This window comes from Oreochromis aureus, linkage group 15 (assembly GCF_013358895.1).
Source record: "Oreochromis aureus strain Israel breed Guangdong linkage group 15, ZZ_aureus, whole genome shotgun sequence".
Lineage (NCBI taxonomy): Eukaryota > Metazoa > Chordata > Actinopteri > Cichliformes > Cichlidae > Oreochromis > Oreochromis aureus.
Window position 1 is genome coordinate 33,099,559 of NC_052956.1, and position 25,888 is coordinate 33,125,446.

Genomic DNA, 25,888 nt, shown 5'->3' on the forward strand with positions numbered 1-25,888 from the left:
AGCTCAAACACCTCGGCAGTTGTAAAGAAGGCCCATTTTCTGAGAATCCTCAGAAAATGGGCCTGTAGATGGAGCTGCTCATCGTCTTCTACCGTCGCTCCACCAAAAGTGTGCTGACATACTGCATCTGTGTATGGTTCTCCAGCTGCACCATGGGACACAAAAAAGGCACTTTAGAGGGTCATTAATAATATGGCCCAAAAAAATCATTGGACATCCTCTTCCTTCCCTGAAGGACCCATTCAGCACTTGCTGTCTCAAGAGGGCACGCAGCATCCTATGGGATGCAATAATAATAATGTGCAATAGACATTCATTTATTAAGTCATTCCTTTTCTTGCACCTTAAAAAATCCACTTTAAGTTACTGTATTGTGTTGTGTTTAGTTGTGTGTAGTGCCAACATGGGACAGTTTCCAATTTCATTGTACTATTGTACTAGGTGTGACTGTGCAATGACAATAAAGAGTTATCTTATCTTATCTTATAGATAGATAAAGTGTGTTTGTGTGTGTGAGAGAGATTGGGTCAATGGGAATTGCACCGGAAAGTCTTAGAAGTACTTAACTGAGTGGAATGGTGCTATACAAGTACCAGTCCATTTATGTTTGCCATTTATAGTTTTGTTCAGGAGGGCCACGAGGTAGCAACTGCAGAATCTGTGGCTGAACACAGGCTGCACCGCCATTACAGAGAATGGTTCAGATAGTTTTCCTTGAGTAAATGGTAAATGAACTGATTCTTATATAGCCCTTTCTACTCTCCCAGAGCACTCAAAGCATTTTATACAACATGCCACATTCATCCACAGGCACTTTTTTCTATGCTTTTAAGTGCTTTCTAACTAACATTCACACACATTCATACGTGGATGGATGCACCGGAGAGCAATTTGGGGTTAGTATCTTTCCCGAGGATATTTGGCATGCCGACTGTGGGAGCCATGGATTGAACCACCAACCTTCTGATCAGCAGATGACCTGCTGAGCTACAGCCACCCCATGAGTGTAACCATATTTAAAAATGCACAAAAATGCGTGGTGGCATCTTTGAGTAACCAGCTACAATGTGGGAAGCAGTTAGTGATATTCTTCTATTACTGACAGTGAACGTCACTCACTCAGTCCTGTAGGCTGTGGATTGCTCCTTTCATTAGTGGATATGTTGCAGTTTGATTCATGAAATGAAGTCACATCTCTCCGTATACTGCTCCAGTAAGCAAGCTGCAAACATATTAAAAATTACCACAGAGGAGAATATTGCTGTTGTTATGAACATCCAGGGTGCTCCACATTTCATATTAATGGCCTGCAGCTCCAACTAATTTTGAAAAACCACCCTGGGGAGCAGGAAGTGTTTAAAGAAGCTTGATTCAATTCACAGGTATTTTACAATAGACTTCAGCTGTCTGTGAAAGGAACTGGATTGATTAGTGGCACAATTCATTCACTCTCCTAACCGCCCCCTTTCCATCAAACTTGCATGACCTATTGCTGGCAGCATCTTGACAGAGCACAGAAGGTTCACAGAGGATATAAGTAGAGGCAGAGGAAACACCACGAGCAGCTACCCTGAACCTTCTACTCTCTCATTGTCTCTGCAGGCGCCAGGCTTACAGGACCTGTGATACCATGAAGGTAGGTGGAAGGCATGAAAAGTTTGCAGTATTTTGATGGAAGAAATTTCTTTTCTTTTTTTCTCTCTTTTCCTTTAAAAAACAAAAAGAAAAAAAAGATTTCATTGGAATTTTTTTTTTTTTTTTTTTTTTTTAAATATCTGGACTTTTTGCATCCTCAAAAAAGTGAAATGCATTCTTTCTCGAAAATATCATTTAGGAAAATGTTATCTTAATGAAACATTTTAATATTTCACTTTCTAAAAGATGAATCAATCAGCAAATATTAAAGTAATTTTGGAGATGTCCTCATTAACAGTTCACTTTTTTCTTTGTATTCACAGATATATTCTATATACACATTTTTCACTGAGGTTTCACAGTTACTGAGTTAATTTGTTAAAGATTTCTTCAAGTGAACGTAAAGGCACATATCTGAGTGAGTCGGTCTGTGAGGAAGATGAAGGATGCTAATGACATTATGATTTGATCATCTTCTTTTTTTGCTGGCAGGGTTTGAAGACCGTCACAATAGCGTATGTACTCACCCTTTTATTACTGGCAACATTTATCTCCCAGTCATGGAGCACGCCAAAGGTACGGCTGGTTTGATTTTTATTTTTTTTTTCCTGTGATTACCAAAACAATTATTCATATTCTGACAGTGTGCTAAAGTCGGAAAAATATCTCCAGCTTTGAGCTTCAAATACTATTTCTTCTATAAAGGGCTCATTCCAGCGAAGAAACTGGACCCCGCAGGCTATGCTGTACCTCAAGGGCACCCGTATGTATCTAGCTACTGACATATAATAGGAGCAGGGTGACGATAAACATTTACTGTCACAATTTATCTATTTAGTTAGTTATGTAAATAAACCAATAAAGTTCTTTTTAAAAAAAATTTTTCCAGAGGGAAGAAGGTTCATCTCAGAGGACCGAAAAGAAGGAGATGTCTACGACACTCTTCACCTAGGTACAATAAAGTATCCTGTAAAATGTAATAACAAATGAATAATTTTTTTTAAAAAAATGTAAAGAACCTTTAGTCATCATTGGTGATAACCATAACTCTAATTTGAAAGCAAAATAGCCTCTTGAAAAAAATGGAAATGGTTTTTGATATGTGTGGGGAAAAAAAACATTGATTGCACAGAGTTTATGGTTAACACTGATGGTGACTTAGAACTCACAGGGTTAACTTTCATTATTTAAAAAGAAAAAAAACTTTCTATGTTTATACACAGTAAGTGGTTTTCACAGCGGACCTTGACCTGCAATCACCTTTAGGACTGTGTGTTGTGTTTTCTCGATTGTCAGAGACTCGTAGTCAGAACACAGAGAAGCTGACTGTGGACCAGGCTGCTACTGTTCTGCTTAATTTCCTACAGCAGGCTAGAGAGGGAGGTGAGAGCAGAATCTGGACCTATGGGCTATAAGTTTTCCAAATCTATGTTTTTCATGCTTTGAGCATCACAAGATGCCATTATGGCCAATCTCTGGTTCAACTGTTTTTGAGAGAAGGTAGATATTTCTAGAGCTGATATCTCTAAAACTGGGTAACTCATATACGGTACACTGTCATAGGGTACTCCCACCAAATATACAAAAAAAATGATGCCCTTTAATATCTCTGTGAGAAAACAGATGAGTTAGGTGTTAGAGTTCCAGTTATGGAACTATGGTGCCGTCTATTTCCAGTGACTTTGAGTTGAAGCATGGCTGTCTCATGGCAGTTTTATGAAGGGGTTTTTGCAACACAAATTTGCTTTTATGCCTTAAGAAAAGAGGTTGAAAGGCAACTAATTTGTTCCCGTTCGAATCAACTTCAGATTGTAGTGAAAAGGCAATTGAAAGAAAAAAAAAAAAAAAAAAAAAACCAAGGGATTTCAAATCTTGTGATATTTAGTTCAAAATGTGTGCGTTTTGTTCTTCTTTTTGCTCAATTTCAAACTTTCATTTACCGTTCCTCTCTTCTAGCTGATGAAAACGCAGATGAGGTGTATATCCAGGAGCTACCAGTGTGGAAGAGAGAATATTTCTAATGTTTGTATCATTGCCAGACAACCTCTGATTTGTTCTGTGTGGAAAAAGGAAGCTGTAAATATAAATTCTCTAAATATGAAATGTGATGTTTTAATAAAAAGAGTTTAATTGAAAGTGTGTTTGGGGCATATTTTCTACTTTTATGGTCAGTGTTATTTTTCGGGTATATAATCAGTCACTGTAAAACAAAAATCAAGAAGCTCGAGATTTCAAAAATATAAATCAAGAATTTAAGCAAAACTGAAATTAGGTTACTTGGAAATTCAAGGAAAGATATAAGTGTAAACGTGATGATAAATAATAAAATAGAGTATATCAGAATTCTTGCGATATTAGACCACAAGATTACCTTGGAAAAACTCAAAACATACAATCAACCATTTCAGTCCAGAGTGAAGCAAAGCATCTTTGAGAAAATGTGAAGTGGTAGTTGCATCATCCTATTAATTCCAATAGGATGTCACTTGTGCAATCATAAAAATCAGAAAGAGTCAGTGGATACTGAGACACACAGTTTACAGATGTAACCAATTTTTTGCAGTCAAATGCTGCAGACCTTCCAACTTCAACTTTTTGGCCTTCAGATTAGCTCAAGAACAGTGCATAGAGAGCTTCAGTGTTCCCTTTGTTCAGTGTAAAGTCCACGTTTCTGTGTTATACTTCCTGTTTTACTTTGACAGTCCCTTGTCTCATGTCATTGTTTTTGGGTTTTGCTTTCCCCAATCTGAAGGCCGAGTTGAAGTTGGAAGGTCTGCAGCATTTGACTCTGCAGAAAGTTGGTTACGTCTGTAAACTATGTGTCTCAGTATCCACTGACTGTGATTTTTGTGATTGGACTTGCTGCACAAGTGACATCCTATTGGAATCAATAGGATGATGCAACTACCACTTCACATTTAAAGAAGAAAGTGATGGGCGAAATCTGACCATGCAATGCAAACTGTTAAGACAATCCATTTACTGTCTATTCAGGGAGATTTGGGATTAACAGCCAATTGGTAGAGAAAAAATAAAAATTTGCAGAATTTGTTTGATGTAGTTGTAAAAAGCATGACAATATATTAAGTAATCCTAAGTATTCAGAATATGTTACTCACATTGTAACGCATTTCGTTATATTACTCAAACTATAATTTGGGGCATGTATTCTGTAATCTATCCATCCATTCACTTCCGCTTATCCTTTTCAGGGTCGCGGGGGGCGCTGGAGCCTATCCCAGCTATCATAGGGCGAGAGGCAGGGTACACCCTAGACAGGTCGCCAATCTGTCGCAGGGCCAACACACAGAGACAGACAAGCATTCGCACTCACATTCACTCACACATTCACACCTAGTGGCAATTTGGACTATCCAATTAACCTATCCCCACAAGCTGCATGTCTTTGGACGGTGGGAGGAAGCCGGAGTACCCGGAGAGAACCCACGCAGACACGGGGAGAACATGCAAACTCCACACAGAAAGACCCCGGCCTGATGGTGGAATTGAACTCAGGACCTTCTTGCTGTGTGGCAACAGTGCTAACCACCGTGCCAATGAAGGCTACAGTGTCAAATGCATTGCTTATTCTAAAGTGCTCCTAAAGAGCAACCCTCTATCGCTTTATGCAAAGCGCAAACAAATGAATGGAAAGCCTGTGACACACACTTTATTCTACTCAAGTTTATTTTAAATAACTGTAATGTTCAGTTAGCATTTTCAGACTCAGCTTGACTAAAGTTATTTTGGCAAGCTAACATTTGAAGACAGATGAACTTTCTACAAACTTTATATAAAGTTTGTTATGCAGGGTGGACTTTATTGCCTGGCAGCAGAATAAGGGTAGCAATTGTTAACAAAAGGTGACGATGTGGGGGGGGTGTCTTCATTACTGGTGTAGACTGCAGGTGCTAACCAGGCAGTGATTTTTTTTTCCCCCTGCACACATTTGTCTGTCAAGTCCGTCCATCTGTAAAGGCCATAGCTATTCTGGAGCATTTCAGTTTCTTGACTCTCCTGGTTGCTGCTTCTTGCCCTCTGGCACAGCATTGAGCACAAATGGAGATTTTATATTCATCCGGTCCCTCTCGGCCTCCTTATCTTCATCATAGGGTTCATCATCTTCATCCTCAACATCACTGTGGTGGGGCGTGGAATGGATAGAGGCAGAAGGAGAGGGTGGAACTGAGTAGGGCCGTGGATACCGGAAACCCTCCGTCTGTGGAAACAAATGAGCCCACTTACTGCAAGTCAGTAATTCCTAAACAGAGATCTGTGAATTTGCTAAACTAATCTAAAGTTGAAATGGATAGTATAATTATGATTAGTGTGTGAACTCTATTAGGCTCCTCTGCTCACCTGGTAAAAGTAAAGAGGAAGCTGGCAGGCTGGCCTACAACCATGAAATGCTCATTTTTATCTTATAATCCCTTAGAAACATTAGACTTAAAAAGCACTTTTAAATACTTAGGAAATTCTTGTTACAGCAGTTGACTTCATCAAGAGATGAAACAAGAAGAAGAAGAAGAAGAACAACAACAACAACAACAACAACAACAACAAGTAGTATATAGTTGTAGTATTTCAGACTCCCAGTTTGCAGCCAATCACAGAACTAGCCTTCCTAATCTGTTTATTCAGTCTGTTGGCATCACCAGCTCCACTCTGCTCTCCATAAGAAACTGACAGAAATTCTCCAGCACTTTGCTGCACATACTGAAGTATCTCAGCTCCCTTAGGAAATAGAGGATGCTCACCCCCTTCTTGTATACAGCCTCTGTGTTGGTCTTCCAATTCAGCCTTTTAATGTAGAAGTATCTGGATGTCAACTCCTGCACCACAGCGGCATCTTGTCCTACGATAGACACGGGACGTGTAGCCACCATCTTCGTTTAGAAATCCATCACCTTTCTGGTCTTTTTCACATTCAGAAGCAGAGGATTTCTCTGCTCCACAAAATGATCCACCAGTCCTCTGTACTCCTCTTGTTACCAACATATCCAATCACTACAAAAATCAGTATTTCTGTCGATGTCATGATCTGGATTTTTACATCTAATTTTAAGTGTGATGTGTGCAAGGTCAACAAGAATGGACGCAGCAAAGTTCCCCTTGGAGTTGCTGTATTGAACATTATCTCACATACTGCAGTTTGTCAGACTGTAATACATGAGATCCTAACTAGACAAACTGAGATGTTTACTAACATTTCCTGTAGGTCTCTTAATCTGACCGAATCGTGTTAAACTTGAGAAATAAAAAAAGATGACCCTCAGCAAGCACCCGTTACCATCTAGATGGGAGCAAGGCTTATGTAGAGACCAAATATGAGAGTCGACGACGCAATCAATCTACATGCCACAATCTGAAGAGGGTCAAGTGATGTTTCCATGGACCATAACAAGTCTGTCAGACTCTCTCACATGTGATATGAGGGCAGCTGATCATTAGGATCTGATGGCATCAACTTGTTTGGTACAAGAACCACACAGAATTTAGTAACGCAGGATCACAGCTAGGTAGCAAAATAATCCCCAATGGCGGTAAACTCTTTAAATCACTTCAAAGCTCTATTTTCTCCTCAACACTTCCTCGACATAAAGTTGTGTGCACAATTATAATCCAAATCCCTTGTAAAGGATTCCTTACCTTCAGAGGGGCCATGGGATCCATCTTGAACTTGTCTGGGAAAGCTCTGCTAAGGGCCAGGTGACGTGCATGTATGTAGAACTGTCAAACAAGTCAGAAATACATCAAGAACTGAACAAACACTTCAATGAAATGTGAAATGTTACTTTTAAAGTGTATTCCACTGATTGCGATGTGGCCGTCTGAACTACCACTTCTAGTTAATCTTGACCATGCTAAGAATACATCCTTCAGTAATGACAAAAGTAGTCTTAAAGTTGGTGCATGCTTTGTTTTACATATGGACCAATTATGAAATCTTGTATGCTTGTTTTGCAATCATCTTGGAGGTCAACAAGTTATCCTGTTCAAGGAGAGGGTGAACTATATAGGAGATCAATACATGGCACAGTATAAAAGGAGAATGGAAAATCATTGTACCACAGTTCACATGAACCACAGCATGGTAGCCCTATATTTGACTTGTGTAAGTGGAATAGCCTAGTGCAACCAAAGTTGGCAGATGGCTGTTCACTGTTGTATACCTGTATCTGGTAAACAGCAAAGGCACTAATAAAATCTGATTATTTGTTGGCTGAACCAGAACATAGTTCAGTAGTACAGTCCCGTTTTCTCTGTTCATGTCCTGTTCTGACTTTAATCAAATAACTATTCAGGGCTTCAGAATCAGAAACAGACCCGTCCCAGGTATCTCCAGTCCAGAAGGTCAGACAGCCTCTCAGTTCGGTTGCGCTGGATGATACGCTGCCGCCGAGACTGCTGGCAGAAACTGAACATGAACTGAGTTAGCTGGTTGCAGGACTCCTCAGCAGAACGGAAGCGTCGGTCCACTATATAGATACCTGACAGAGACAAAACATAATCCATAAGGATGAACGCACATAATTCACAGTGTTTGTGTGCCCATGGGTGTGCATGCACTCACGCACCATATGCAGCAGGGTCCGAGACATGCTCCTCCATGAAGCAACCAAAACCTGACAAATTGGTGGTCACGCTAGGAATGCCCATTACAGTACACTCACCTGGAGAACAGAAGACAATACCATTCAGATGATTACAGTAGCAACGAATTGGAGCTGCAGTGGTTGGACAGAGAACTGATCAGTTTAAGAAATTAACTACTTCTGAGGATCCTAAAATAGGACATGTACTTTTTGAATTTGCATCGTTGGTTTACTTAAGGGTCTTTATATTTTAGAGAGCCATATATATTTTAAGCCTATCCCAGCAGTCATTGGCGTGAACCTGTGGCACTTGCCTCATTCAAGGGGTGCTTTGGGTGCACCCTGGACAGGTTGTAAAGGGCATTACCCTAGCTAATATTAGAGGCAGACAAACATTCACACCCTCAGGAAATTTAGAATCATAAATTAACCTATGGAGCATGTCTTTGAACCATGGAAATAAATTTGAGCCCCAAACAATATGCACAGGTGAAGTATAAAGCACTTGTGTAGAAACATGTATGCCTGGCTACAATATGAGGATGGTCAATCTACCAGGTGTGTAGCCCCATGGTTCATAGTAGGAAGGGAACACTCCAAGGTTACAACCACGGACAAAATCCTCGTAGTCCATTGGCAGCAGAGGACTAGTCGAGGACAGGAACTCGGGGTGGAAGACAACCTGAGAGGGTGACACAGATAAGAGTTGCCCATGTCCTTATTTGGCAGCATAGCACACATTAAAACATCAAAGTTAAGCCAGTTTGTTTGTTTAATAACTACAAGTCAATAGATTAAAGACCAACTGTGTAGTCACAGTAGATCTCTCCATTTTATTTTACTTTTTTAATATATATCGCCATCGAGAGAGATCTTATCACACCTGACATGGTTGACAATGTTTTGTCTACCTTGACACGGTCGTTCCTGGAGTTGAAGAGGCCAACACGTCTGATGTTGGACAGGATGGGATCTGTTGAGTCGTCCAGCATGTTGTGAGTGGTTACTGGAGGGAGGCTGTGCCTCTGCAAGCCAGGAGGTTAAAGTATGTGATTAGGATAGATAAACAAAAGTGAGGAATTCAATTGACCCCTGAGTGATTTAAAAAAGAAAAATCTTGGAGTGCCTGGTGACCTGGCCCTTAGGCAATGGGACCCAGCCAGATGCAGCCCAAAGAAGCTACACTGGTTTCCCTCCAGTAGGCCCATCACCTGCGGGTTAGGGTTAGAAGGCGCTATAGGCATTGGGTACATTGGGTGGCAGGCAACGTTCAAAGGCCCTACAGGCGGGCGGTGGTCCAGTCTCCAGATATCAGGGCTGGCTATTGGGAAATGGAACATCACGCCTCTGGTGGAATAGAAGCCTGAGCTTGTGAGAGGTTGAGAGATATCAACTAGATATAGTCTGGATCTGGTACAATCCTTGGCAGGAGCTGGACTCTGTTCTAGTCCAGAGCTGCCCTCAGATCTTAGGAGGAATCTGGAATCGGGCATCGAAGCCAGAGAAGATACAGACCCATCATCATGTGGAATGTGAGATTCTTCACAGTAACGTGGCCCTGGCATCAGTGGGCTTATAGAGAGGGCATCTTATCCATCCAATTAACCACACTAACACCAGAAAGTAAGACAGTCCATGTTTATCTGCATCTAATCTAGGCTGACAGAACCAAGGAGAGCAGAAATAAGATGGGAGGGGGTCTGGCTGTGTTTGTAAATGATGAGTGTCCAGAGTTACATCATCCAACTATCAAAAAGACACTCTGCAGCAAGGACATTGAGCTGGTAAGCTAGTAGAATGAGGCCGTATTATCTACTGTGGGAGTGTACATATGTTATCGTGATAACATGTCTTCCTTCTCTCTCCCCAACCAGTTGCAGCAGATGGCCCCGCCCCTCCCCGAGCCTAGTTCTGCTGGAGGTTTCTTCCTGTTAAAAGGGAGTTTTTCCTTCCCACTGTCGCCAAAGTGCTCGCTCATAGAGGGTCATATGATTGTTGGGTTTTTCTCTGCATGTATTATTGTATGGTCTACCTTAAAGCGACTTGTTGTGATTCGGTGCTGTATGAATAAATTTCAATTGAAAATTGAATAACTGTATGTGCTGCACTCTCTGCTAATACGGCAACAGCCTGCGATGTTATCCATACTGTTAACAGCAGACTACAAAAGGAGCCCTTTTTCTGATCTCCAGGGATTTTAAATCATGTCTCCCCACAACCCCACACACACACACACACACCCCCCAACCACACACACCCCACACACCCCAACCACACACACCCCACACACCTACACACCTGTGTGGCGTAGATGGCTCTCTTCATAATGGTGAAGTCATCTCGGTCCAGAATGTTGTTGAGATCAGGGATCTGCCCTCTAATGATAGAAGACGTACAGATCATCATTGATCTGCAAGTTTACACAACACTTTGATATCAACATCAAATACCTTAGCAAGTAGAAATACTTACTTTAACAGAGCATCATACAGCTTTCTACCAAATTTCTCCTTAACAGCATGAGCTGTATCCCTGTTAAAAGCAAAGGAAATCTATCACCACTGCAGTTGTTGCTTAGTTTGAAGCACCAACAGTAACAGAAAATCATTATGTAGAGTTAAAGAGTTAAAGCAGGGAAGGAGCAAAGTTCCTAAGTTGCATTTTTGCTGAAACATGCCCACCTTGGCAAAGTACACATTTTTTTTAAATCAATGTTGGATAATGACGAGTCTTTCAGTACAGCTTCCTAATGGAGGTAAACACTTTGTTCAGGCTGCAGTTAAATCAGGTTTGTGTTTCAAATCAGATCAATACCAGGCTGTCTACAAGTGAAGATTGGATTTGTCTGATGTGTCGTAGCTGCCCAGAAGGGTCGATAAGCCCAAGTTTGAAGCAATAAATGTTGTGTAGGTGATCACCACAAACAGGTGGTGAAGAGCTACACGAAAAGTTCAGGGAACTTGAGCATCAGTAGCTCCTAAAAATAAATTCTCCAAACAACACTCCTTTGTCTCATTCCTCAGTGCATTTTCTTCCTCATTACCTGTTGGCATCCATCCTCCGTTTGTGCGTGAGCAACAACATGGCAGAGACGACTTAGAAGGTACTGCAATTCCCAGGCTCTATTTCAGACTCCATCCATGTGCCGTTCTTTATAGCATTCTTTTAAATTGGGGGGCAGATGCACTACAACCTCTGGGATTTACAATTCTGCCAAAAACTGCAGTTCCTCAAGTGATCAGTGAGGGAGAAAATCCCAACAGATTTCCACATTAAAGTGTCATGTTAAATATCTTAAAATGTAATTTTAAAACTTTACAGCAGAAGGGACAGAGCATAAACTGACAATTATCTCAATTTGCCTTCCTTTAACACTGTATAAATAAATAAATTTAATAAGTAATAAGCAAAGCAGGACGTACCAGAGCTGTTTACGTACTGCTTGCCCCTTCAGTGATTCCACATTGAAGTTGTTAGTTTTCGCTGGCATGATGAAGAAAACTACGACAGTCACATCATTTCGGTGGACCTGCAGAGACGGTGAGGATGGGTTTCCATTTGATGTGTACAACACAACACTACCAAAAAGGCACAAAACAAACATAGCCTTACCCGCAGCAGGTAGTTCAGTCTGGACAGTGATTCAAGGAAAATATCTGCTCCCTTGTTTGAGAACTCATAGCGCCCAGCAATGAAGAAGATGAGGGTTTTATCCAAGTTGAAGTCCAGGTGACTACCAAGATAATAAAGATTAATAAAATGAAATTGTCATTTCATTTTATGGAGTACAACAAACTTTGAGAGATGCTAGAACTACTTTTGGTACAAACCCATAGAAGTGTCCCCTGATAAACTCTTGGATTTGGGACTTGTTGGTGGAGTGCAGGTTTTGAAACTCGTGCATGGCTGAGAACTTCTTCACATTCAGCCCATTTGGGGTGACCACATCTGTACCAACATAGGAAAAGATGGTTTTATCCATTTTCTGTTGACAGTGATATAGAAATTACTTTGCGTTTAGCTTCAAAATTTTATTTCGAACTAGAAGGTATTTTTGCCATCAATCCATGGAATACAGTCATGTTCCCATTTCAGAGTCCCCCCATCTTATACCAAATGTCAGTATGGTGATGAAGGGCTTGTTTTATAGCCAAGTCCTGGGCACCTTGCAGTTGTATGTCCAAGTATTTTAGAGACAGATGTGATGGATTACCCAGTTTTTCACTTTGAGCAAATTGTTTGACTGTCTGAACATCATACAGGAACTGATTACTTCAAGTTACTGTTGCTAGTTATCGCTACAAATTAATCAATCATGATGTGTATTTAGCTACAGGACTGTAGTGTGATTTGTGAAAACCTTGCATGGCTGGTCAGAAAACAAATGGACAACTTAAACAAAACTACATTCTTGTGGAAACAGTATAGTGAAAAATTTCCACCTGGTTTCCTGTGCAGCATGTGGTTGGCCTCCACAGCAGTGATCTGAGAGACTGTCGTGAAGACGTGAGCACAGTGAACTGCTGCTCTCTCTAGGCAGTATCGGTGGTAGATCTGCCTCTCACCAGCCTCCTTGTCAATGTTAAACTACCACACACACACACACCAAGAAAAACATTCATTTTACTTTAGGAGACAAAACAATTTTTAATTATCAAGCATTTTTCTAAACCTGTCCAGAGCAGCAGAATAATTGTCTAAATGCTTTGTTTTACCAAATATATTTGCTTTCCCATGAGAAAAGTAGACTCTGGGCTCCTTTTGTTTGTTACAATTTTTTTTAATTATTCACATTATTGTTTGTGGATAAAATGCTTGGGTTGATGGGGGTGGAGAGTAGAGTGGCAAAAGACAGAAGAAGTGGAAGAATAGAAGGGACCCCAAAAAAAAAAAAAAAAGTGAGGATGACCCCGACAGACATGCTGGGTCTTCATCTGTAACAAAGTACTCTAACGATACGACACATAAGACAAAACAGAGGGAGGTACACAAACAAATATACAATTATGCTGTGCGTGGATGCAAGTGTGACTCTTGAAACATTAAGGTTCATACTTGAAAAATGAGGATGAGACTGCACCATTTTAGTTCACCGCATCCTCATTAATTCTACAAAGCAAGATCTCAACTTCCCTCTTGGGACCAAAAAAGTTTTAGTTATAACAGTATGTATAATTATGACTTTGGGGCATAGTTGTGAGCATAAACAAGAGCATAACAAAATACTACAACTCATTTATTCAATTAAATGAATTAAAAAAAAATCTCTTTTAAAGTTCATTTACAGTCTGCAAGTCTGAAAATGATCCTGCTTTGTTTTACCATATTGGCTGCATTTTCTGACTCTCAGTTAACGAGATTCCATCGACAGAATAAGTGATGGTCCTAAGAATCATCTGTCAATTATCCATTCGGTCAAGGAGTAACCTTTAGCTCCACATTGACCTTTAGCTTGTGTGGCCAATTACAAACATTGCATTGACATCTCCAAATGTAGCTCGACATTACTAATGATGCTCTAAGTAGCCCTAAAAGAGTTAAACCTTTAAATATGAGCATAAATCTTATGGCTGATCTTTGTAGGCAGATAGGCATGCGTGTGTGCGTGCACGCATAGTTTGTGATGGAGGTGGGATGTCAGGAGACAGATCCTCTCTTAAGATGAGAACTTTTTGTTTTCATAGTTACACTGCAATAGGCCTCGGCATGCTGTGGGCTTCTTTTCTTCACTCAGTTTTTGCATTTCATATTGTAGGGTAAAGGCCCTACAATATGAAATATAAAAGTGATTGCTATTGTGATTTGATAATATAAATAAAATTGAATTTAAATCAACTCTGCTCAGCACCAATATAGAAAAATGCTCAGATTTTTTTGTTTATTGAAATCTCATGCCTATTGTAGTGCCCATATGGTTTACAAACACTGATTTTTTTTCTTCTGTTAGGGTCAAAAGGATTAAACTACTACCCAATTCAACGATGTGATATAGATTTGTAATGAATTTAATTTGTACATTATAGACAACATATCAGCTGTAAAGATTGAGCTCTGATTCACAATAAAACATTGACAAATTGTCCTGCCTGTAATTTTACCTAGAGTCATAAGAAGGGAATGGCTTGGCATCCATGACCGTTATAGGCCAACTACAAACACTGTTACTATGTGTGCAGGTATCCGTTTCCTGATAGGGGAGTTCTCTTGTTCTCTCACCTTGTCCAGGTTGTTGTAAAAGTCAGTGTTCCCAGCACAAAGGTATCTTCCCAGCAGGGTGGCATGTGTTGTGAATACTGTCGCCATGGGAATTTTGCGTGAGCGAGAGAGAATAAGTCCAGGACCTGCCTGCCATTCATGGAAGTGACTGATGACATTAGGTTTGTCTCCAAGGTGGTCTGTCAACTAAAAACAAAAGAAAGCTGCCATGTTTACTTATGCTAACCATCTCAGCGATGCATATTGAGTTGTTTTTAAATCCAAAACTCGGCATAGGAGCTAACAAGACAATTAGGTTCACTAATAATGCACCTCTTTGAAGAACCATGCAATAAGGGAGCCCAAAATGAGCGAGTCATTGGCTTCTCGGTCATGGTAGGGCAGACCGATGTTGCAGGTGTCCCAAAGGTCCCCTTTCCAGCGGTCCAGGTTCCAGGCTGCTGAGCCTATGTCAAACAGGATTACATAGGGGCTGCCCTCAATCAGCCAGCGACCAAAATGAACCTGCATTAAGAACAAGTTCAGTTTTATTAGGGACACTTTCAGAATTAAGTGCTATCCCAGGATATGCATTCAGTTTTGTGGAAACAGTTTTAGCCTGAGGTTAGCCTAACCCTAACCCCACTTGGGGCGTAGGCGTTATGAAGGTTCTGGTTATATCCACTTTGCTAAGAGAAATTTTGGACGCATGCATTTGAAGTATAAAGCGATCACTATATTGTGTTGTTTTTTTTGAATGATAGCAATATACAGCCAAGTTGTGTTCTTACAAACACATTTTCTATCTGCTCTTAAAGTTGGACAATATGACTTAGGCATCATTTTTAAACATCTCCAAGGAGCCTCACAGCTTTAGTGTAGCTTTTTACTAAAGTCATGCTAATTGTTATCTCCTTAAGAAATGTATTCTGACAGTATGATCTGCAACTACCTCATCAGCATATGTGCACCCTCTAGTGGCAAAACATGCATTTGGCATCTGAGCCTCCTGTGTAAATACCATTCAGTGACCATCCTCATCCAGCAATCACAATGCAATCACATCATTCCCATCATACACACCATACATCCAGGGCAGCCCAAACTGTATGACAGTGATATTCATCATTTCACAATGATGAATAACTAATTTCATGGGTGAAAATCCCCAGACGCACCAGTCCCCCTTTATGGTTAAGCAAATTGCACGCCTGTCAACTCAGTAGGTTTTGGTGTGTCAACTGCTACACAGATAATCTTTTTCCTCTCCTATCCCTCACCTGGCAGCCGTTGTGGATGAGCGCATCCATGGCCTTCCTGATGGCGGGATTTGGTGGCTCACAGCTCTCCACCTGAGTCTTGAAGTTGTGCTCGAAGTAGGGCCCCATCATGTAGTAGTTGTCTCCCCATTCATCCACAGTGATCTTAGCCTTGGTCTGGATAACTGTGTAGATTCCCCCAACTATAGTGACACACAGGGCAAGTGAAAAGACCTGAAGTCACTGCAAAGTGTTTCAAACTTTTGACTTGACTTTTCTTTTAAAATTCTTGTAAGAAGTCCAATAGGAACCAGACTGGGAAAAAAATAAAAATAAAGATTGTCAGTGTTTGGTGGCATCATGGTCTCCACATTCCAACAAATTAGAATTACAATTGAATTTTTTTTTTTTTTTTAAATGCACGTAAAGAATGACTTCTGTCACAGCTTGACGTTATTAAAGTCTGAGTATTTTGATTGCTCACAAGATAATACTCAGTATTATGGTGTTTTGGAAAACTAGATGTCCACAAGGAAACAACAATAGTAGTGGTAACAGTAGAAACAGTTTGATCATACAGCCCTTCCAAACAAGCCATACCTGATGACTTTTTCTATAATTGGACTGTCATGAATTTTAACATGCTGAGGCCTGGTGGGGGGTTAACCCTCTGGGGTCCAAATCACATGATCGATTTAAGACAGCATAGCAAGAAGATGCAGCCACGAGTCTTCAGCAACTTCTTTTGAAAGTGCGGACTTCAAACTATATACCAGTTTTTAAATTGTGTGATAGGTCACGTAAAACCAGAGTTATAAGTTTTCTGAAAGCTATCGACACGTTTAGTCCCGAAAGAAACGGTTAAAAAGTTGTTTTTTTTAAACTGTGGTAAGCCAATAGTGCCGTAAATCGCCACTTTTCCTAACACGTCTGGTTAAAAAAAGGCGTTAAAAATCGCCGTTTAACTATTTGATGCAGAACACCTGATTATTCTGTAAATAGCTTTAAATGCTTGTATTAAAAAAAAAGAAGAAAAAAAAAAGAAAAACGCCTGAAGCCTTGGCTAGATTTGTTAGGAAAGTAGTTCCATATAACGTTTGCAAAACTTGTGCATAATTGTTGTTCAATTTACAATTTATATCTGCATTTCAAGTTATGAAAATGATTTGTTAAACATGTTTGTAGGTTTCGCAGTTTAAAAAAAAAAAAAAAAAAAAAAAGTAACTTTTCCTAACCTGATTATATTATTTGTGTGATTTTAGATTTTTGTGGTAATACAGTACGTCAAAATGAAAAGAAAAAAAACAAAACAAATCAAACAGGGAGTGCTGACAAGAATTATTTTAAACAAGGCAAGGTAAACAGTTTTAAAATGTGAAATATACAAGGTAAAATCAAAAGTATTGAAAAACAGCCAATTAAACCCCAGAGGGTTAAGTTTCTGAGTATCATTGGGGTGAATTTGCTGGAATGTCAACTTCTGGTTAAGACTGAAAACTGTTTTGAATGCTTTGACTTGTGAATGCTCTCTCTGCAGAATGACTCGTTTCAAATTGCTCAAGGAGCAGCCTTATAACCCTTTCCAGGCTGAAGGGCAACAAAAATTGCTTCCTCATAATTTTGATTTCCATCTTCATTGGCATTAGGTTAATAGACACCTGAATGATAATTAAACAACTGCTACTTCTATAGCTGTTCACATTTCCTGATCAGTTAATCAAATGCAGTAGCAGCAACTGGCTGCTTTTTAGTCTCCTAATTCCTATGGAAGAAAGATGTTCCTAGTTTTTCTATACAGTGTTTTTGCCTTTTGGTTTACTTTTGTTGAATAACGTTTTATTATGTGCTGAGACAAAAATCCAGATTTTCACAAAAGAGAAAATATACCTACATATATTATCATCAGCTGTTAAGTCATTTAGTCAAACACTAAATCACTGAAAATAGTCAGGGGCTATCAAATGCTTTAACAGATCTTTTATACAAATCCATTTTGACCAGGAGCTGATGCCATTTGTAGCAGACACAAAATTTCTGCTTTGTAGGGGTCAAAGCACATGTGGTAATGTTTTTCAGTCTCACTAGACAGCATAAAGACAAATACTGATATTATCACCAAAACATTTAGTGGAGAATGACGTCTGAGCTGCATCAGAGAGCAGGGATTATATAAACAGTAAAGCGAGCGAAAACAGCAGAGTGCGTGATAACCTCTGAACCTTAATGTTCAAATTATTATTTATTTTTAGATTCATTAACTTGAAATTAAAAAGGTAATTGAACAACATAAAAATCTGCAAGTGTCACATTTAAAAAAAAAATAAAAATAAAAAAAAGCTGGCAGTTTCCGTATCCAGGCAGCAGAAATTTCCACATCTTTAATATGCATAAAATGTTCTCAGTGATTCGAGGCTAAAGCCACAATTAGTACTGTAACATGACACCTGCTGTCCACATGCAAACCAATTCACTATTCAGTCATTTCATCTTTTTTGTGTTTAGGACACTACATGAGCATCAAGAATTTATCTGCAGCTTAATGTTTAACTCTTCAGAGGGAGCACACTCAGTGTATTTCAATATTTGCTCTTCAAAGGGCAAAGAGTCACTCTTTCATAAAATATTACTAATATTAACAGACAGAAGATTTTTTTAAAACAAACTTGTCATGTATGCTATTACAGACACAAATTAAAGTGATGTTTAAACTGAAATACTGATACTTTAAAGATACACATTTGTTACTGTTCATTGTGGTTTTAGAAGTTTTTTTTAAATTCCTTTGATTCATAGATATTTATACATTCTGTATATTGTTTTTCTAGCTACAAGAGTCTTTAAAAAAAACAAATATATACACACGCACACTGAAATGTGTTGACTCAAACACATTAATATGACCTAACTGATTCAAATGAAATACATACTGCAAAGATACATCCAGTGTTTCACTGTACGAACTGGAAATATAAGTAATACAGTTCTGATGAAACTGACCTTTGTTGGTGACCTCCCAGGATACTTCGAAGAGCAGCAGGTCCTCCACAGGCAGCTCGTCCTCCTCCCAGGGCGGCAGCACCCCGGTCAGGGATGTCATGGAAAGCGAACGGGACAGCGGCATCTTACAGTTTCTGGGGGTCCAACAAACGTCACTGTTGGGAAGAAGCTCCGCTTAGTCTGAATGGAAGACCTTCGAACCTGTTGTGGCTGGAGGCCAGAAAGAACTTTCCTCTCCGAAGGCAAAGACAACACTTAGTTTAAAAAAAAAAAAAAAAAAAAAAAAAAAAAGTCACGAGGGCAAAGCACTTCCACCCCGCCTACCTTCCATAATCATGTCAGGGTGAAAGGTTTGGTTTTGGGGTTGCGTGTGATAAAACAAACTGCAGCTGTGTGGGCAGTCTTACTATTCATTTATTTTATTTATCTCTCTGAGGAGTAAAGGCCTAAACTGATCACTGCTTTAGGCTGACTGCATGTTAGATTAAAAGTGTTGTTTTTAGAGCAGATACTGAAAAACACCTTTACATTCCACTTAATACAACCAAATAAGGATTCTACAAATTGCTGGTCATGTACAGAGAAATTTCTGTGCTCACGCAAAAAAAAAAAAAAAAAAAACCCAAAAAACCCAGCATAAAGCCTGTTTTCTCCCCTTAGTACTGTCAAGCTCCAGAGAAGTCACAGATTATATCAATGGAAGCTTTTCACTCCAGAGTCAACTATATTAGCTAGCATGCACATGTCCTGAACAGCCTGTGGGAGAGCTCCATGAGGAACCACCCTGCTGCTGCTTAACAAGGCAGAGCTGATTAGCAAAGGTGCAGCAGCTTGTGCCAATCTGACACTTCTCTCCTTAAACCAGAAACCTCAGCCCACTACCACAAACCTACCTGTAGTTAATTAGATAACTATTCTTACCTAATTAAGACTATTTTTTTTGTTATAGTTTGTAATAAGGAATAATTTTGTAATCTGAATTTCTAAAACCAATAAATGCAAAAATCTAAATCTGCAAAATAATTTGTATCTAATTGAGACTCTTTGCAGACCTCAATGAGCTCTTACACTGGCTGACTGGTTTATGTAGTCCTCTTCTCTACAAGCCATATTTAACCATACCTCTATGTGGAGTATGTTCTCCTGGTGCTATGTGGAAATCCACATAGCACCAGGAGAACATACTCCTTGGTTTTGATTAGAGCGTGGAATATTCTTCCTATGAGGGAACACTGCTAATCACTGCACTGCAAAAAACAATGTGGGCTTTACAAATAACTGGGAAACTGTCTGGGAAAAAACTGGTGTTGTTAGGTGAGACAGCATCCATCCCACTTTGAATGGAGTACTTTCATTTCCACCCAATGTGTACCTATCCATAGTTGGGCCCATGAAGCAGAGCTGCAGTCTTACACACCTCTGTGCAACTTCTTTCCTCTTTCATATACAATGGTAAGCAGACCCTTCAGCTTTTAGGTGCCTCTTCTATGGAAAAAAAAACTGTTAGGGTTAGGGTCAGTAGCCCGATGGCCTGTGGATTGTCCTCGCTTTCACACACCTGTAGCAGATGACAGGAGTGTGAACAGTGTGTGCTGTGGGTGGGTGTGGTCCTTGATGATGTTACGTGTGCTTTTTCTGACCCGAGTGTTGCAAATGTCCCTTATACATTTTATTTTATTTATTTATTTTTATTTATTTTATTTTTTTGGAGGGGGGGTCCCCCCTCTCTTTTCTGGTATAGTAAATAATGGAACATTTATTTATTTATTTAAAAGAAAGTAGGTGGGTGATGATAAAGTCAGTATTTCTTGGAGTATGCATGGAGGGTTTTACCTCAAATCCAGCACCCTCAGACTGTATGCTAAGCGGAAGGATGGTGGCCAAGGACTGGATAAACCCAGGAGGATGTGTGGGTGTAGTCAGAAACACTGTCCCATCCGACTTGGGGGGGTGACCTATACTGCAGCCAGACACCAGGGGGCGATAGAGACGTTCTGGCTTCATTTTGGGGAGCTGTTAGGTCGTCCATGTTTTCTACAGTCATTGATCCATACAGTTATGTGTGGTTTTTTTATGCTTAAATGACTCGGGTCCGTGTTAAGTGTTTAACAAGAAAAGAAAAAAAAAGAAAGAAAAAAGGATCACATACAAGAGCTGTACAAAAAATGAGTGAAAAAGTAGCAAATACAGACTTTGAAAACCCTTCACGAAGCTGCAGAACTAGTGATCAAGACCACTTTAAAAATTTACAAAAGATTCACTGGAAGCAAAACATAGAGAAATGAGGGGTGGCTAAAGACTTTTGCACTGTACTAGTTGTCCCAGAAAAAAGAATGATAAAACTAGAATATTTTTATAGCGACGACTCATTCCGCATTGCCGCTCCAGGTTTTTGATTGACTCTGTTTTTTTATGCAGCATAGTTTTTTTTGTATTCAATGATGTTCTCAGCATTTCGTCGAAGAGCTGATAAATGACTTGAGCACCGTCAGTCAGCTCTACAATTTACAGGACAGATACACGCACTGTGATTGGCTGTCAGCCAAGCGGCGCAGGCGGTCACCTGGTGGAGAGATAAAACAGCTTTCAATGGAGGGAAGGCTGAGTAGACAAACAATTTTTGGATCTGGTGCTGAAAGATGAGACTACTGGCTTTGGCTGTGGTTTGCGCTCTCATTGCTATCCAGGATGGAGGGAGTGTGGGAGCAGCTCTGCCAGGAGTCGACCCTGCACAGAGAACACATGCAACAGGTGGCTACTGAAGTCTCATATTTTTTATTTTTTATTTATTACAGAATTATGCTATTCATTTAGCACTATTAATACAGACAGGAAACGTGTCAGCAACACAGTTGCAGCCAGTTAGGTTTTTATAGGCTTTGTGAATTTGGAATTTACACTAAAAATAAAGAGTATATAAAAAAAAACTATAAAAAATTTATAGTTTCATGTCTCAGAATACAGGCTAGAGGGGTGCAAAAAAAATCGTGAAATTCTCAGCCCTAAATTGAATCAAAATTTTTCAATCAATCAGAAGCTGAGCCTGCTATAGATATACTGATTCTAATGTAAATACTTTTTGTTCCCACTAATCTGCTGCACTTTTAGGTTGTTTTGCTTTTAGCCTTCTTTCTACTTCATGCCAAAGCAGCTTGATGGGTTTATGTCTGCAGCTTGTGCCTGTTCCTTTCTCGTAATACTTCGGCACACTATCTTGCTGTAATGCAGTTCTTCTCAAACAGTGTTGCAGGCCCCACTGCACCGATGACCAGGAGAACAATGCGGAGTAAAACTAAATCAAATGAATATGACTTTTGCAGACAAAATAAACTCAAAGGAACATGTTAAGGCTTGTTCAAAATGCTGATATTAAAAATTGTGAGATCTGAACAGTTTCTATCTTCTGAAGTGGGGCAGGAAAGTTTGAGAAACTGTAGCTGTAGGATGGAGCGCTGAGCCTCCTTCCTGTTCTCTCATCATTATGAAAGCAATATACAGTCTTTCTATCATTAGGACTGTATTTTCCTTGTGATGCATGGATTTGCAGAGGATTTGGACATAATCAGTAATAGTCAGGGTATCCATATGAAATATCTGAATCAACTTTCAAGGCTTTGTTGACTCCTGTGGCTCCTTTAATGTGAAAGTGAAAATTATGATGTTATAATTCACTGTATTAATTCTCATATGAAACTAAAAATGTAATAAACCCATAATTTGGTATAAAAATAATTGACACATAGATATTTCATGGGCATAAAATCCTCTTTTTTTTGACAAAAATACATGTCAAACTAAAATAAACGAAAAAAACACTGTGTGTGTGTGTGTGTGTGTGTGTGGGTGGGTGTTTCTCCTAAAATGCAGAGTGGTGATGAATGATTCAGTAGATCATGTAGCAGGCTGCAGCTGCCCGTACTCTGCAGTGTTTGTGTATTTCCAGTTGTGGACTGATGTATCTGGGGTTTGCCTTCAGGAGCAGTGTCCTCTGCATTCAGGAGAACAGCAGGCGACTTCCTGGCAGAGGATCCCAGCCTCTGCTTTTCCCTGAGAGAGAATGAGGACCAGAGGCAGCTCCTTTGCAATGATCGCAGAAGTAATTTCAACTACAACCCTCTCAGCCTTCGCTTTGGGAAACGCTACAACGGCTACATTTACAGAAGAGCTGTTAAAAGAGCCAGAACAAAAAAGTTTTCACCCTTCTCTCTGTTCTTGCGAGAACTGGAGGTACCCACCTGAAACAGAAGACTTCCTCTGGGGAATTATGTTATTTGTTTGGAAAGTCAAACTGTGACAGCAGTGTTCTTAAAACTCTTTATTTCAGAAAAAAAGGTTTCCCTGATTAAAACTTTTGCACCTATCTTTAATGTAAAATAATTTTCAGATGCTACAATGGAGAGAACTATGTAAATAAAATACTTTTAGAGAGCACCTTTTGTCCTGTGTCTCGTCTTAATAATCTGATGAGTTATATGAGGAGATCCTTAGTAGTAGTGTAAAAATGAAGCGATTTAATTGACTGCAGTCACAAGAGGGCACTGCAAACTAAATAATGACAGGGAAAATAGTCACATGTGTTTAGTAGAATTGTAAAAAAAAAAATGCTGAATGAATCAAGCCAGGTCAAAGCGCTTCTGTGACTCTATTCAATATATTCTTATTACTGGATCATAAGTAGAAATAACCTTTGAAAACATCTATCTTTGACCCTTGAGATTCTCTATGACTACGGTTTTAGGTAATCAGAATCAGAATATTTTATTAACACCAGAGCAAATTAGGTGGTCACAGTCACTCCAAGACACTAAGAACAATAACAAACATGGCAAGGTACCAAAATTAAATTATACCATATATTTAAAAAAAAAAAAAAAAAAAAAAAAAAGCTATTAAAAAAAAGATACAAAAAAAGTTGACATTGAGGTAACCCTCTTATCATTTGTTCCATAGTTATATACTTGTTGTACTTGTTTTTTCTCTTCTGCATTTCAAGTCAATAATTGACGGTTTGAGTTATTCTAGTTTTCTAGTTTCAAATTACTTTTTATTTTTAGTTCCTTTAAAAAAAAAAATTATTCAGTTTGGTTTCATTTACTTTCCAGAGGGAGTTTAATTGTTTCAGTTTAGTCTTTTTTTTTTAATGTTTGAGCAGTTTTAGTTTAGTTTCTGTTAGCTTCAGTGGTAGTTTGTTTTTATTAATTATTTCCTCTTACTAATAACAATAATAATAAAATTTTGTAATGTTTTAATTGTCCACTATAGCACTACAGAACATGAGACCGTTTTTTTGGCAGAATACTGGTTATTATTATTACAGCTTATTTCCTTTTTTGCTTCAAAACAGTTATCCTTACAATACCTTACACTATTTAGCAATGTAAATAAAACACATTGTTAAAGGGATTCTCTACATGTGCTTAAAACGTACTTAATAACTATAAAAAACACATCCCCACAAAGTCATTGGTTCAGGTATGTGGATGACACCTGGGTGAAAATCAAATCTCAGGACGTACCACAATTCACAGATGGTGTGGTTGTGTTCCAGGGTAAGATAACATGGCCCTCTTTTTCATTTCTTCCATGTACAAGTTGGCCACAGTGGGTGAAACTGGAGAACCCATGGCACACCCATGTGTAGTACTTGTTCATTGAGTGGTGCTAGTTTCAGTTATTATGCAAATGTACTGTTTATAATGTTGGGGAAACCTGCAGTTAGCTGAGACTGAAGAAGTCACCTGGATGAGTGACGAAACATTTCTCCCACAGAAAAACGCTACGTCCAGATGAACAGAATCAACCTTTTGGGGGTTTTGACCCACAGTGACAGTAATGCTCTTGAACTGGGAGGGGTAAAACAGCAGAACTCAGGGGGAATGCAATCTGCAATCTACTCATATTTAGTGGTACAATTTTACACACTGAAACTTTCAGTCATATTAAATATTTCAGATTTAACTTAATAAATTTAGGGTACCTTTCCAAGTCTTTAAAGTAAAGTTTTATCAGTACGGGCAAGCAAGTCATTAGAAATGCCTAAGATTTTATAGATCTATCTACATGTTGATCAGCTCGATTTGAAATATTGCAGTATTATTTTTAGGTTATCATTCCAAATGATAACCTATTTTGAAGAAGGAATACATATCAAATATCTTACTCTGCTGGAACTGCAGCTAATAAAACAGAACACACCAAAAAGAAATGTACAAGAAATCACATTAACTAAAGTACAGCAACACTGAGAGGACACCCAGTAATTACAAAAAATTAGCTTGAATTAAGATGTTTCTTTTCCCCCCGTTTGACAAATCATCAGATGAACCCATTTCTGCAGCATGTCTCTTACTTGCCATAGTATTGTTCTGCTGTATTTTCTTTATAGATTTATAGATTTTCTCATTATCTGATGACATCTCTGCAGTGCAGAAGAATCACATGACCTGTGAAACACCTATTTTTAAATCAGCGCACACAGAGTCTAAAGTAGAGAGCCATGCTTAACAGAGAAAGTTGTTGTGATGTCCGTCATCTCCAAAAGGAGATTTAGGGAATTTTTTTTCTGAGCCAGCTAAGACAAAGAAAGCTGGCTGTGTTGAACTTTGTTCATAGTAAACTTTCCGGGTCTTCTTGGAGTATTGCTAAATGAACAGGTATTGCAAAACTGCCAACTTTTTTTTGAAATGTGCTTCTGACACAAGATTTAGAATGAATACTTCAGAAAGTGAAGAATATTTCACTTTTAACATTTCATATGTTGTCTCCTTCAAAATTTGCCAATAAAGCCTTCAAATGACTTCTAAATTATTGTGTTTTGTCTTTTAGATCATACACAATCAAAAGTTATTTGTACTTTTCCACCAGATGATAGGAGAGCAGATTCCTCGTTTTGCTACAGGCTGCAACATTAACATGAATGAAAATGTATACATTTTACAAAGATCAAAGACACACATTCAGGAGGTTTAGTTTTATTAAGTCACACACTGCTGTTTACAACACAAGGCCAGAAAAATCACAACTCGTATCTAAAAATCAGTCCCAGTTGGATACCTACATGCTTCCACTGCTACTGCACCTCATTTTGACAGGCCAGAAAAAGAAAGATTTCCCATCTAGACCCAAGTATGCGATGATTTGTCTGCTGCAGAGAAGCAACTTCAGGGGAAGGCTGTCCTTTGGCTTTGTCGATTATTTTGCTCAATG

At 39.1% G+C, this 25,888-nt stretch overlaps 3 protein-coding genes across 4 annotated transcripts; 2 read left to right on the top strand and 1 right to left on the bottom strand.

The window, feature by feature from the left end:
• The first annotated feature begins 1,630 nt into the window (after window positions 1–1,630).
• Window positions 1,631–3,656, top strand: spx (spexin hormone). Its single transcript, XM_031741674.1, has 6 exons — window positions 1,631–1,636; window positions 2,128–2,211; window positions 2,341–2,398; window positions 2,525–2,587; window positions 2,932–3,018; window positions 3,592–3,656. Exons 1-6 carry the CDS (start codon window positions 1,631–1,633, stop codon window positions 3,654–3,656), a joined length of 363 nt encoding a protein of 120 aa, XP_031597534.1.
• A 1,648-nt stretch (window positions 3,657–5,304) lies between these two features.
• Window positions 5,305–19,462, bottom strand: gys2 (glycogen synthase 2). Of its 2 annotated transcripts, XR_004199566.2 has the most exons (17): window positions 18,683–19,462; window positions 15,707–15,888; window positions 14,760–14,951; window positions 14,448–14,633; window positions 12,674–12,818; window positions 12,062–12,179; window positions 11,844–11,964; window positions 11,654–11,760; window positions 10,704–10,763; window positions 10,530–10,608; window positions 9,143–9,256; window positions 8,787–8,913; window positions 8,214–8,309; window positions 7,963–8,126; window positions 7,285–7,365; window positions 6,393–6,490; window positions 5,714–5,854 (listed from the first exon to the last, which is right to left on the bottom strand). XR_004199566.2 is itself a non-coding variant. In XM_031741646.2 (16 exons), exons 1-16 carry the CDS (start codon window positions 18,804–18,806, stop codon window positions 5,636–5,638), a joined length of 2,115 nt encoding a protein of 704 aa, XP_031597506.1. In that variant the 5' UTR covers window positions 18,807–19,461; the 3' UTR covers window positions 5,305–5,635. The 2 variants fall into 2 exon arrangements, 1 of the variants encoding a protein (XP_031597506.1); XM_031741646.2 differs by lacking the exon at window positions 6,393–6,490 and having other exon boundaries at window positions 5,305–5,854; window positions 18,683–19,461.
• A 1,674-nt stretch (window positions 19,463–21,136) lies between these two features.
• On the top strand, window positions 21,137–23,097 carry kiss2 (kisspeptin 2). Its single transcript, XM_039599109.1, has 2 exons — window positions 21,137–21,433; window positions 22,659–23,097. Exons 1-2 carry the CDS (start codon window positions 21,322–21,324, stop codon window positions 22,919–22,921), a joined length of 375 nt encoding a protein of 124 aa, XP_039455043.1. The 5' UTR covers window positions 21,137–21,321; the 3' UTR covers window positions 22,922–23,097.
• Window positions 23,098–25,888: the final 2,791 nt, after the last annotated feature.

Coding starts and splice junctions, on each gene's coding strand:
- kiss2 (XM_039599109.1), top strand. CDS start 21,322: ATGAGACTACTGGCTTTGGCTGTGGTTTGCGCTCTCATTGCTATCCAG. Junction 21,434..22,658: donor ACAGAGAACACATGCAACAG/GTGGCTACTGAA, acceptor GTTTGCCTTCAG/GAGCAGTGTCCTCTGCATTC.
- spx (XM_031741674.1), top strand. Junction 2,588..2,931: donor CTACGACACTCTTCACCTAG/GTACAATAAAGT, acceptor CTCGATTGTCAG/AGACTCGTAGTCAGAACACA. Junction 3,019..3,591: donor ACAGCAGGCTAGAGAGGGAG/GTGAGAGCAGAA, acceptor CCTCTCTTCTAG/CTGATGAAAACGCAGATGAG.
- gys2 (XM_031741646.2), bottom strand. CDS start 18,806: ATGCCGCTGTCCCGTTCGCTTTCCATGACATCCCTGACCGGGGTGCTG. Junction 8,914..9,142: donor CCAGGAACGACCGTGTCAAG/GTAGACAAAACA, acceptor TCACCCTCTCAG/GTTGTCTTCCACCCCGAGTT. Junction 7,366..7,962: donor ACTGGAGATACCTGGGACGG/GTCTGTTTCTGA, acceptor CTTGTTTGACAG/TTCTACATACATGCACGTCA.